General features: G+C 31.7%; 2 protein-coding genes across 2 annotated transcripts in view; both read right to left on the bottom strand.

Moving 5' to 3' along the window:
- Positions 1-14010, bottom strand: part of LOC114330885 (neuroendocrine convertase 2) — a 423318-nt gene that overhangs the window by 375402 nt on the left and 33906 nt on the right. The window lies entirely within an intron of this gene.
- LOC126880506 (piggyBac transposable element-derived protein 3-like) lies at positions 11436-12772 on the bottom strand. The gene is made up of 2 exons (XM_050644393.1): positions 11993-12772; positions 11436-11899 (listed from the first exon to the last, which is right to left on the bottom strand). Exons 1-2 carry the CDS (start codon positions 12743-12745, stop codon positions 11609-11611), a joined length of 1044 nt encoding a protein of 347 aa, XP_050500350.1. The 5' UTR covers positions 12746-12772; the 3' UTR covers positions 11436-11608.

Genomic DNA, 14010 nt, shown 5'->3' with positions numbered 1-14010 from the left:
TAACAAAAATGTAATACAAAAACCGAAAATTACCAGCTAAAAAAATGTTTATATTAAAGTGATCAAAACTTTTTTCTGTTAAACTTGCCTAAAATACATTTAATAATAAACTTCAACAATAATAAATGTTCAGCAAAAAAATTTTTTAGCTCTTATACAGTATGTCTGCGTAACTTGGAACCTATTGATAACTTTTTTATTATCAGTTTACGAAAAAATAGTACATTGTTTACCGGGTAGGAAAAGCTTAACATTCCTGGACGACTGTGAAGATTGCTAAGTCGAGGCGCAAGCCGAGACTTAGCAACACAGAGTCCAGGAATGTGGCTTTTCCTACGAGGTAAACATACGATTTTTCCGCAAATCGTTTAAAATTCGACAGATATTGATTGATTTAAAAAAAACGCGATAATTTTATTCCCAAATAAATGGTGCTTTGAAATTCCTAATAAAATTACTTGGGTTACTATGGAAACGTATTGAGGTTGAATTGTCAAACTTGACGCTTATAAATAGAACACTAACAACTGTACGGAAATATCATTTCCTTACAGTAAGGAAATGACATTTCCTTACAGTAAGGAAGTCCTGACTTTTTCTTCAAGAAATTTTGACAGGAATGTCAAAATTTCCTGGCGATTTGCGGAAAAAGTTATTCTTTATAAAATACTCTACATTATATATAATCTAAGATGCAATCATCAAATATCAAATTTATTGAATTTTATACGAGGTATGTTAAAAAATATGAATTTCACTCAAGAGTATAGTTAAATTTCACCATATCGAAAATTTTTATGAAGAAAAGTTGTTTGGAATTAAAAAAATTGTTTTAGTGTTCAATTACATCCTTCTAATTAAAATATTGTGAGTAATAAAGGCACTTAGAAAAATTCATATTTTTTACATACCTCGTATAAAATTAAAAAAGTGTAATGTCTGATGGTTGTATCATAGTCATAGATTTTAGACCAGGTTAGGATAAAGAATAACTTTTTTTCGTAAAGGTGATAATAAAATAGTTATCATAATTGTAATAAAATGATGATGAGTATCCGTAATTTGAGAAAAAATTGAAAAAATTTTTTCGATTAGAATAATGTAATTGTATATTTAAACATAGTTTTTAATTTCAAACAACTTTTCATAATAGCATTTTTTGATATTCTGAAATATAAAGGTACTTTACTCTTTAACGAAACTCATATTTTTGACATAACTCGTATAAAATTGATAAAATTTGATATCTGATGGTTGAGTTTTAGATTTTTGTCTATCCAGAGCATTTTATGAAGAATAACTTTTTTTCGTAAAATTGATAATAAAAAAGTTTTCCATGTGGTTCCTAGCTACGCAGACATACTGTATAAGAGCTTCTGTATAAGAATTTTCAAATTGCAATGCCATATTCGGATTCAGTATAATCAAAAACAAAATAGAAACATATTTGATCAAAGTAAAATGATGAATTTAACGATATTTTAAAAATTATTTATACAAAACAATTGTTATTGTTTAAACAATTAATAAACAATTAGCGGCCAAATTCGCGAGTAGAACTTTTTACTTTAACATGTATATAAACTAACAAAATAAGTTTTAGAAAAATATAAGCTTGTTTGAATTTTTCCGAAACAATGAATATTTTCGTTCTAATTGCACTCCCCTAATAGTAGTAAGTATGATTTTAATTATATCGATTAAATTCTATTGATTTTAGAATTTGTAGGTATTTAATTTTATAATACTAATTATTCAATAAATAAATAAAAACGACATGAGCGTATTATCTTTTGTTGACATTACTATTGTAGGCGCTAATTTATGTTGATTATTTAAAAACTCATAAATTGGATTCATTGTAAATCTTCACGTCACGTCGGCATATAAAACTTTATCTGTCGGTATGTTTTCATAGATGCTCGATCAAAGAACACAAAATTTTCCAAAAACCTCCAAAAAAATAAAGGAAGGATGAAAATTTGTGAATAGGTAGTTGAAATTGTTTACTATTATATTAGAAAAAGTTTACAATTATACATCCCCTCCATTTTCCAAAAATTGGGAAATATGGGAGTAAAAAAATTTACATTCAAAATAAGTCCGGAATTGGATAAAATGGCTTATTCTAAGCCACTTTTGTTCTATAAAGTTTTTTCACTAAGTCAATACTTTTCGAGTTATTTGCGAGTGAGTATTTTCATTTTTAACAAAACGAAAACATGTTTCTGGATGCTTTTTCTCAAATAACTCAAAAAGTAAGTATTTTATCGAAAAAAATATTCCTAGCAAAAATATAGCTTATAAGAAAGTAAAAAAAAAATGGTGTATATAGTTAATAAAAAGTAGGATATTATTAATCAAAATCCAAATCGAATATTTCAAGACGAAACAAAAAATGGAGCACTTTTTGGGGAAAACTCATTATAACTTTTTTTAAAGTGTTTAAAAAAAGGTTTAATTTTGTTTTTTAAAAAAACTTCCAACATTAAAAGTAAGTGAGTTACGCTCAAAATATTGTTGGTCCCTTTTATTTTTTGGTAAGAAAATCTCGAAAATCACCCCCTAATTAGCATCCCAAATAAAATTAATCGTTACCGCTTCACAAGTTACCTGTATTTTTTATGTGATTTATAAGTTAGATTGGTTCAATGCGCACCTTTTTGAAAAAAAAAATGGTTTTAAGATAAACACTTTTTTTATTTTGAAAAAAAAATCATTTTTTTTTTTCAAAATAACTTAAAAATTATTAGTAATACCAAAAATCTCAAAGAGTAATAAAATGTACGTTTTGCTTTTCTGAATATTTTGGATTTTTTGTTTGCTTGATAGACAAAAATTAATTATGCTATGGATGTTCAAAATTGGCATAAACTCGGGATTAGTTATTCGTTCGAGCCATTTTAAGTACATCCTTTTCAAAAATAAGCACTTTGAGCCGATGAAACTTACAGATCATATAAAAAAAATACATAAGAAAGTAACTTGTGAAGCGGTAAGGATTAAATTTATTTGGGATGCTAATTAGGGGGTGATTTCGCGATTCTTTTTACCAAAAAATAAAAGGGGGCAACAATATTTTGGGCGTAACTCACTTTTAATGTTAGAAATTTTTTTTTTAAACAAAAATAAACCATTTTTTAAACACTTTAAAGTTGTAACCAGTGTTCCCCGAAAAGTGCTTCGTTTTTTGGTTATTTCACGTTGAAATATTCGATTTTTAACTTGATGAAGAAGAACCTACTTTTCATTAGCTACAACTTTGCTTCTACTTGGTCTATAGACTTCATGCATACATCATTTTTTTCACTTTTTTATAAGCTATATTTTTGCTAAGAATATTTTTTTCGATAAGATACTTGCTTTTTAAGTTATTTGTCAAAAACCGTCCAAAATCATGTTTTTTTGTTAAAAATGAACATATTCTCTCGCAAATAACTCGAAAAGTAATAGGTTTGTTCTAGCAAACAGTCAAACTAGTCAGAAACCGTCAGCAAACAGTGGTCTCTACTTGCGCTGGTCCACTATTCGCTGATGGTTTCAAACCGTTTGAAACTGATGCTAGATGCTGAAACTCAATAGAACAAAAGTTGATTAGGATTAGTCATTTTATCCAATTCCGGACTTATTTTGAATGTATATTTTTCACCCCCGAGAAGGGATATTCCCCTCCATTTTTGTATAATGGAGGGGATGTAGAATTGTAAACTTTTTCTTATAATAGAAAATTTCAACTACCTATTCCCAAATTCTCATCGTTCCTTTATTTTTTTGGGGTCAGTAGGGTCAATCCGCGAAAAATTCTTTGTTCTCTATGTTCCATTTTGGTCACAATGTCAACGAGTTCATAAAAAAATTTAGTCCTTTGCGCAGATGAATGGCAGTTAACGGCACCAACGCTTGCCGTGATTGGTCGTTACCGTCGAGCATTAAAAATTTTGCCTCAGGAGTGGATTGCAAAATTGGAACCGTCAAAATCGAGAGTCACCCTACTGATTCGTTAGCATTATACTGTGACAATAGTCTTCAGGGGCGTAACAGAGGGCCCCGCAGCGTGAAGCTTGCGGGGGGGCCCCAATCGCTTAAGGGCCCCATCTTGTCATCTGATATTATGTAAAAATCTGTTATTGTTATATTATTTTTAAGTTGTCTGTTTAAATTTAAAAACGTAAAAATTTCTAACTAGACGTATTTGCCAAGTGAATCATCTCATAATATCTAGAAACTTAATCCCTTCCGGCCTACCGAAATTTTATGGCAGCCACAATAAACTGTATAATGCTTTGTACGTGACTATTGAAATATATTAGAATTGCAATTTGACGAATTTAAGAACAATATTTTTAAATCTAAAAATGGGTTTTCTTTCTCTCTGTTCTTTACCTACTTTTAGTATTTCGATACAATATTATCGCCAGTAATTTCATATTGGTTGTTTGCATTGAATGTTATTTATGTTTGTGTTGTTTTACGGTTATAGTTGCATCAGTTTGGTACGCATTTATTTAACAATTATTGATTGACGACTTTTCTTGTGTAGGTAATCATTGGACAATCTCTCAACAGATAAACGGTAAGATAAGGAAATTATAACACTTACGCTTTAGGGTAGTCAATATAGAAAAGCTTGCATTGTTTCGGTTTTGGAAAAAATCAAACAAGCTTATATTTTTCTAAAACATTTTTTGTTAGTTTATATATCTTATCTTAAAGTGAAAAGTTCTACTCACAGATGCCTCTAATTGTTTATTAATTCTTTAAACAATAAAACTGTTTTATATTAAATAATTTTAAAAGATATCGGCGAATTCATCATTTTACTTTGTTCAAAAATGTTTCTATTTGCTTTTTGATTATGCTGAATTCGAACATATCATTAAATCAGGGCCATAAGTACGATATTAGGGGCCCCGGGGTAAACGTGATCTGGGGACCCCCTGCCGGGAGGTCTGGGGTTAATCACCCAGCAGAAGGAGTCCGGGAAAATTGATATTTAACCACTTGAAAACGCATTTTAATGTACTCCATGACTGAAGTTTCCTGTACCTACCTACATATTGCTATTTTAGTTGACCAACACAAAAAAAAATTTGAAATCACATTATTTTAAGCTAAATATTTACCATCAATATAACATCTTTCTATTTTCATAAAAAATATATGTACTACATATAATGTTACTTACATTCTTCGGCTATAATGTAGGTTTTTAATCGCGTTATATTGCCTATAGGCAGTATAACTCGATTACAATCGCGGGGCCTCCTTCGCCGGGGGCCCCGAGGCACTGCCCCGGTTGCCCCAATGGTAGTTACGGCCCTGTCAGACATTGCAATTTGAAAATACAAAATAAATTTTTTTGAGCACTTATACAGTATGTCTGGGTGGCTTCGAACCATATGGGAAACATTTTTATTATCAATTTTACGAAAAAAGTTATTCTTCATAAAATGCTTTGAATGGTCTTAAATCTGAGATACAAAATAAGCCACATAAACCATCAGATATCAAAGCTTATCAATTTTATACGAGGTAAGTAAAAAAATAAGAATTTAACTCAAGGATAAAGTACTTTTATATTTAACAATATACGATTTTAATTTTAATGTGTAATTACATCCTTGTAAATAAAAAATTAATTTTTCCAAATATTTCTCAAGTTACCGATAACCAACATCATTTTATTACAATAATTATAATGACTATTTTATTATTAATTTTTTAATTTTACGAAAAAATTCTTTATAAAATTCTTATCAGATTCTTTATAAAAAGCTCTGCATTATCTCAAAACGAAGATTCAATCGTAATATATCACATTTTACCAACTTTATACTAGGTATGTCGAAAAATATGAATTTCTCTCTAAGAGTTAAGTACCTTTATAGTTCACAATATTTCAACTGGAATGATATAATTGCATATTTAAACACAGTTTTTAATTGCGAACAACTTTTTATAATAAAATTTTTCAATATTGTAAAATATAAAGGTGGTATAGGTACTATTGAGCGAAATTAATATTTTTTGATATACCTCGTATAAAATCAATAAAATTTAATATCTGATTATTAGTCCTGTCGCCAGGGGGGGTACAACGGCCTCGTTAATTCAGATGGACTTACCCAAATTTTTTTTATGTATTTTGACCCGTAGAACACGAATTTTTTGGGTAACAGTTGATCCGGATGTCGATAAGATTGTTATAGACCAAGAACTTGAGGAATCAAATAACAGCGATTTTTGGCAAAACAAAACAATATTTTGTATTTTTTGGGTCATTTTAAGCAAAAAATATTTCTACAAGTTTTTTAGTAGGATGCACAGTTTTCGAGATAAACGCGGTTGAACTTTCAAAAAATCGAAAAACTGCAATTTTTAAACCCGAATAACTTTTGATTAAAAAATAAAATAGCAAAAACATGAAGAGAAGTATCCATACTTACTCAAATGTGGTCTCGAGGTAAACCAAATTACAAAAAACTCGAAGATGTACCACAAGGTTATAAAATAAAATAGCAATTCTGCTTAGCGCCTTTGAAAGTTCAAGTCAAATTATGTCGGTTTTGATTATTTGCATTGCTAAAAATTTATTGTGTTATTGCTAAACAAAGCTACAAACAACTAGTGCGTGAGTGATGTTTCTATGATTTCTCATTTAAAATCGAACGAGTAGGTAGAATAGGTACTAGTGCAATCAAGACTATTTCTACGTTACATGCGTTAAAACGCATGTAAAAGCACGGGAAACCCTACGTGTTTATAGCTTTGTTAAACAATAAAAAAATAAATTTTTACCAATGCAAATAATCAAAACCGATATAATTTGACTTAAACTTTCAAATGCGGTAAGCAGACTTGCTATTTTATTTTTTAATCAAAAGTTATTCGGGTTCAAAAATTGCAATTTTTCGATTTTTTTAAAGTTCAACCGCGTTTATCTCGAAAACTGTGCATCCTACGAAAAAACTTGTAGAAATATTTTTTACTTAAAATGGCCCAAAAAATACAAAATATTGTTTTGTTTTGCCAAAAATCGCTGTTATTTGATTCCTCAAGTTCTTGGTCTATAACAATCTTATCGACATCCGGATCAACTGTTACCCAAAAAATTCGTGTTCTACGGGTCAAAATACATAAAAAAAACTTGAGTAAGTCCATCTGAATTAACGAGGCCGTTGTACCCCCCCTGGCGACAGGACTATATTGCAACTTAGGTGTTATACCATGCAGAGCATTTTATGAAGAATAACTATTTTTCGTAATATAGATATGTAATAAAAAGTTTCCCATAGGTTCCAAGCTACGCAAACACACTTTTTGGAATGGGTCTGTATACCGATAAAGATGAGAAATGTAAGTTGTTATGAACAGTGAATGATAACGCTAACACAAAAAAGTTTTTGTTAAATAAGTCGTATTTAGTAATTGTTTAACGCGGGAATTAAATTAAAAAAAATAAAAAAAAAATCCTAAGCATTACTACAATCTTCTTCGAGGCACTTACAAGTGGAAAGTTATGTTGCAAAATTGTTCATTAAGTTATCACGGAAAATGATAAAAAGTTGGATTTTTTCTAACGGCGCGACTGCTCCCAGATTAAAAGGGCCCATTTCAAATTCTGCGCGGGGGCCCCGACGGAGTTTGTTACGCCACTGATAGTCTTGGCAGTTAGGTAGATATGCATAAAACATAGACATCATAATAATAGATTAGCTAAGATATGACCGCTCTGTGAACGGAGGTGAAATGCCAGTACCCATTCCCTTTGAGTCGTCTACCTATCTTTGTCATACGCACATGATCGCGAGATAACAAGAGATATATAGACCACCCTCGTCAGATTGACTAGAGACTAGAGTACTAGAGCGCTCCGCGTTTCACTGTTTTGTTCACCAGGCATTGTCTATTTTTATTTCACATTTCCAATTGTAGAACCATGAATATTTTTGGAAAATGTAAACGCAGAATGACAGATTACGTTATTACCGAGGGCCGAAAGTCCCTGTAAACTTCCATAATGTTTATTTTAATAACTTACAGGCGTGAAAAAAAAAGAGAAAAAGTGTGATTTTTACTTTCAAATATCTCATTCAGAAGAAACTTTTTGTTTAGTCTAAGGGAATTTCGGCACTCGGTAATCTTTCATTCTGCGTTTCAATTTTTCAAAAATATTTATTAGTTTTCTGAGGAAATGAATGCAGTCAAAAAGCATTGGAGCCAAAATTTTGCGCCTACGCTCTTAATTAATAAGGAAGTTAAAGAAATACCCAATTTGTAGAATTCATCCATTACTCACGCTACAATAAGTAAATAATATACTCCAATTATAAGACTAGCTGTTGACTGAACAATATAATAAGAAAAGTGAAAAAAAAATTAAAACATTTTGAGGACTGACATTTAAAATTAAGATATCCGAAACGTTTTATTTTTCATTAAAAGAACAACACGGTTTTAATTAATTAAGAAATTAATTACGTAAACGACATTGGAACACCTAAAGCCAATAAACTTTAAAAATCAATGCAATATTAATCAGATGAGTCAGACAAGGATGCACGATATTGCTTAAGTTATGTACACCCACCTTGGAGGATATTTGAAAAAAATGGAATGGAAATAAAAAGATGATGAAAAACACTGATGAATGCTACTTAAATCACGTGCGATTTGCAGATGTTATTGTACTAATTCGCACTTGTGCACAGGAGTTAAAAGAAATGTTAACTGACTTATCCCTTAACAGGAGACGTGCCGTCTGCCAGACGTAGCATAAACATATTGTAAATATTATTGCGAACAACTTCACCCACCGACATCACGTTTCATTATATTCCTAAATACTATTGGTTGTTTGGCAGTCGCCTGATTTGGAAGGAGAAATATTCACTCAATGCAAAGTTATAAAAAAAAATACATAAAAATTCAGTCGTTACTAGTGTGTCACGCGGCACTTCTCTGTTCGTGTGACTATGTTGGTTACGTTAAGTGCGTGTACAGTAATAAATTTTTTATAATATCAGTTTAAGTTGTAACGTTACAAAGGTCACATCTTTGCTATTTTATTTTTAAATAATTATTTCACTTTATTTTCCTTAATATTTCATTAATAAATATTTCCTGTATTTGTGTAAACTTGTTTTTCCGTTAAAAACCTGTTTGGCGCCCGTTCTATAGGCAAATCTCTTTTCATCTAACATCTAAATCGTACTCCATATATTCTTACTCTGTAAGTATCTGTCGTAATACGGAACATACCTACCTTTCTACAGCTCAAGCTGTCATTTCAATTCTCAAAATGGTGGTGGTAAACTCATAAAAGCCAAGGGAGCTTGGAAATAAATTATTTTTATTCCGAACAGACAGATCTCTTGGGTTTTTGGGATAAATATCACCTTCCTCCCTCCGGGAGCTTCAAGAATATTCAAATCGTGGGCGATAAAACAACGAGGACAAAATCATCCAGACTGCAATGAATTTCATCTAGACTGCAACTAATTAACAACTGTAGGCCTTCTGGCCCAAAACATCCACGTCGCCAGAGCCAGTTGCAGAACCAACAGCAGTACCATTCGACATCAAGAAGTTACCATAGAACCAACACCACAAGCCATGCATAAGTATAATCCAAGAATTGTTAGTTTTTGTAATAAGTCATATTTTTATTATATCTTTATTGAGCAATAAACATGATTAGTTAAATATTGTTTTGATTGCCTCCATTCTGAATTTTCATAGCTCATATTTAAGATTATGACAAGACGAACACACACCTTGGGAGACTGAGCTAAGCTAGGGTGAACGATAGCTATCTTAGTTGGTTAAAATATTATTTTCGAATGGTGTTTCAATTAGCTGGGGTAGTCTATCGCCGTATTTGTTACACTGGCGCCCAACGTGGCGCTCAACGTGGGTTGAAAGAACTCATAGCAGAACACAACAGGGCTTTCAATTTTGGAATAAGAGATTCTACGTATGCACTTCACGTTCTGATCATAATCATTCTTTTAATGGACAGTTTCAAATTATTCTTATTCAAAATTAAGACCTTAAGCTATGGAAATTTTTGGAAATTAGTAAATTAAAAATAAATATATAATTCTAAATTACCAACTAGAGACAAGTAGCTTCCCACTCAACCTATTCAGTTAGACTTTGAAGTGCAGATACATAGTAAAATACATTACTTGAGAAAGGCACTCTGCCGAAAGAGCTGTAGTGACATTAACTTATAGTAAATCTTCTGGAAGTATTGAAGACAAAAGTTTTCAGTGTTTTATTGTTAGATAATCGTTGAACATTTAATCTACAGCTTTAGTTAAATCTTAGCGTTACGCAAACTTGCCGATTTGACAAAATCTGAAATGACCGAAGTTGATCCGTTCTAATTTTGGATTCCCTAATTTGTAATAGAGATTTTGACGATAATTGCTTCGGGTTTACGGAGTTTGATTAGGTCTGTTGAGATAATTGCAATAATTTACTTAACATCGCCCACATAATAATTTATGCTTGATATTACACTTCGACATTGGCTCTAAATTTCAAATGCATGTGCTTCTCCATTGGACTTCTAAATTTATTATTTTTATTGCGACTAATTATCTACAATCTGAAGTCTGAAATTGAAAATATTTATTCATTTTTTTTATTATCTACAGCAGCGGTTCTCAATCTGTGGTACATGTACCACTGGTGGGACCATAGGCGCCCATACACACGGGCAGGGGGGGCCGTGCCCCCCCCCTATCTTTTCGGGAAAGAAAAAAATTAAATTTATATTACATAAACGTATTTTTGTCAAAACAATATTGGATAATTTTGAGAGATAAATTGGAAACAACATATTTATTAATAAAAAAAATTCACATATTGGGTAGTTATTAATAGTTTAACAGAAAATCTTTGTGTCTGCGACAGTGGTCTGTATGGAATGTGCATAATACACATTTCCCACAATCACGGTATGCTACTAACGAAAACATTGAAAGAGATTAGAGGCGTGGGAAACATATACACTATAATTGACACCCAAAATTACAAATTAAATGAATCATTTATAATACTGCAAAAAAACCATATCAGCAAGAAATCCGATCTCTCATCGATAATCACTAATGAGCCATTTGTCTTTAACAACTGGTATAAAATAGTAATTATATTTTATATTTTGAAAAAATTCATACTGAAAAATAATTTTTAAAATTTATTGAGCATAGTCAAATTTTAGTTTGCAAAAGAATTTTTTTAGTAAGTAGATTATTTTTAACCCAGATATGCCCATTATGTCTACTTGTGATTTTAATTATTTTTTTTCTTATAATTGTTTAATTTAGGGTAAACTAAAATATATTAGACGAAAATAAAATTTATTTTTTTGATAAATATACAAAATTTTGGGTGTCCTATATGTAGGACGATGGGCACTTAAGGGTACCTACATTAACTATACACTTTTTGTATGGTATACCAAAAAACATTTGACGTGGTTTTGAACCATGGTCGCATTTTGAACATCTGGTGGTTGTTTTTTCATGGCAATGTGCACAGCGTGTTTGCTTATTTTGAGTAATTACCAAATGATCCATACGATCAAACCTAATGTCTAAACCTTCGGTAGATGACTTATTACCTTTAGAATGTGTTTCTTTTTTTTATTTTGTAATAATAGCGTAGTGGCTACTCGTCTTCGGAACCTTAACTGGTCAAGGTCCCCACCTCTTTGTCTATGCAACTGCCAAGCATTTTGCAGAGCTACATCAATACAGTGTGCCACTAGCGGGAAATACCATTTCTTGCTCCTCAGTGAAATTCTATAAAGACTCAAATTTTGGTCACATCTGTCTACTCCGCCCATGTTTGCATTGTACAAGTTTATCAGATGTGGCTGCGACACCTAAAATATTATAAAATGTCATGAAACTAAGCATGTTGTTGAAAATAAAAAATAAATGCTTTTGTAATAATAATCTAAAAAACTATAACTTACCTGAATATTTGTCCGTTCTTTTCGTGAAAATCTTTTCACCCTATGCAGAAGGTTTACGCCTACTGCATTTGAGCACAGGGTGACAATGCTGTTGTCATGCCACTTCACGACAATAATGTTCTGGTTTTCTGTTTTTTTGAAATCGAAAACGCCTCGAGCTTCCTTTTTTATTTCTTTTGAGTTTGTCAGTGGCCCATTAGATATGCGATTTTCACGTATTGTTCCGGTAGCGTTAAAATTTTTCTCCGATAGCAATTCTAACAAAGATAACGTGGAAAAGAAATTATCAAAAAATAGGTGCATCCGTTTATTAGGCCACCTAGTACTTAAAACGTCAGCATACTCCAAAACAACAGATGGCCCTACTCCATAATCAATATACTTTTCGCTAATATTTGTGGTAGCACCTTGGTAAGGTTCCATCCAATTTACGTAGCCTAATCTACTTGCTCCTACCCAAAGTTTGTAGCCATAGCGAATTGGCTTATTGTGAATAAATTGTTTGCAGCCATGGCGGCCGTAATATGGTACCATGGCTTCGTCAACACAGTGCATTTCCTCACATTTACCAAATTTTAAAAATGCAGCATTGAGGTGATCGAACAATGGCCTAACTTTAGCAAATTTGTCGGATGTATTTATAGTGAGGTTGTCAGTTAGGTGAAAGTGAGATAAAATATATTCAAATTTATTTCTTGACAAAGCTTCAGAAACCAGTACATTGTGACTGTCTCTTTCGTTTTCCCAGAACATTCTCCGCCTCGAAACTGGCACATATCCACTGAGTAATAATACTCCCATGAATGCTTTTATCTCATGTTTTTCTATTTTCAGGCAATGGTTTTGTTGCCCTGCATATCGATTTGATTCGACAACTATTAGTTCCAATATTTTGTCATCAAAAAATAAAGAAAACATATCTAAAGGGGTTTGCAGAGGCATTTCTTCTTCATCGTTACTAAATTCTTCACCATCATACACCCAATCTTCGGTTTCCCATTTATAAATCTTTTTTCTCTTTATTGTTTTTGTTCTCTTTGATGGCGTTTCATATTCTTCCACTGATGGGGCATTTTTGTCATCTTTTAGATTAGAGGAATTAGAGGAATTAGAGGAAATGTTTTGCCTTGTATTATATTTATGAAAATTTATTTCAGCAGGCGCTCTAAGCTGTTTACCAGGTAGATTATTTATGGTAAGCGTGTCTTCGTTACCAGAATCTTCATCAGTTTGAGAATCCGTGGCATTTTCGGGCGGAAAAATAGTCAATGACTCAACGTGCTCTATCATATCTTCCTCCTCCTCCAGCATAGCCAGTGCATCATTTAAAGAAAAACCCCTGGAAGTGTAAATATACATGACATATGCTAAAATATTGATATATTTTGTATAAAAGCATGTAATTTACGCAAAAATAAAGTTATATATGTAGTACTGTTATGTGCCCAACGTCCTACATGTAGGACGCTGTGGAAAAGAGGTTCAAAAATATATTATAACATAGTTGTACATTACGGTTGATCCTATATTGCTAAATATACTTCTTTTTACGTTAAAATGCACATATTAAAATATTATTTATATAGCTTTAAAAATACAAATTTTGCTTACTTTGCGAACGAAACACCATACTCCGCCATTTTAAAATTTACACAATTTTTGATGTTAACTACACAAATATTATGGTGTAACTAAATAGTCGTTTTATATTTTATTACATCGGGTGGTTCCTAGAGATCGATTACCTGTTTTCAGCATTTAGTTACTGGGCAAGAATGAGACAGGATCGGACTTGCTTCAGGCGTTCTATATGTAGGACGTTGGGCATATCTGGGTTAAAGTGTTCATTATGATGAACAGAACAATTTTATTTAAATGAAAAACAGGCGATCTTTCATGATGAATGAGTGTTATATACAGGGTGTCCCAAAAGTAGCGGAAAGGCCGAATAATTCGCGAAATGAACATCGGATCGAAAAACTGAAAAATACATGTTCAATAATTTTCAAAAATCTATG

The sequence above is a fragment of the Diabrotica virgifera genome, chromosome 2 (assembly GCF_917563875.1).
Source record: "Diabrotica virgifera virgifera chromosome 2, PGI_DIABVI_V3a".
In the NCBI taxonomy this organism is placed as follows: Eukaryota; Metazoa; Arthropoda; class Insecta; order Coleoptera; family Chrysomelidae; genus Diabrotica; species Diabrotica virgifera.
This window is presented reverse-complemented; position numbering and strand designations above follow the sequence as displayed.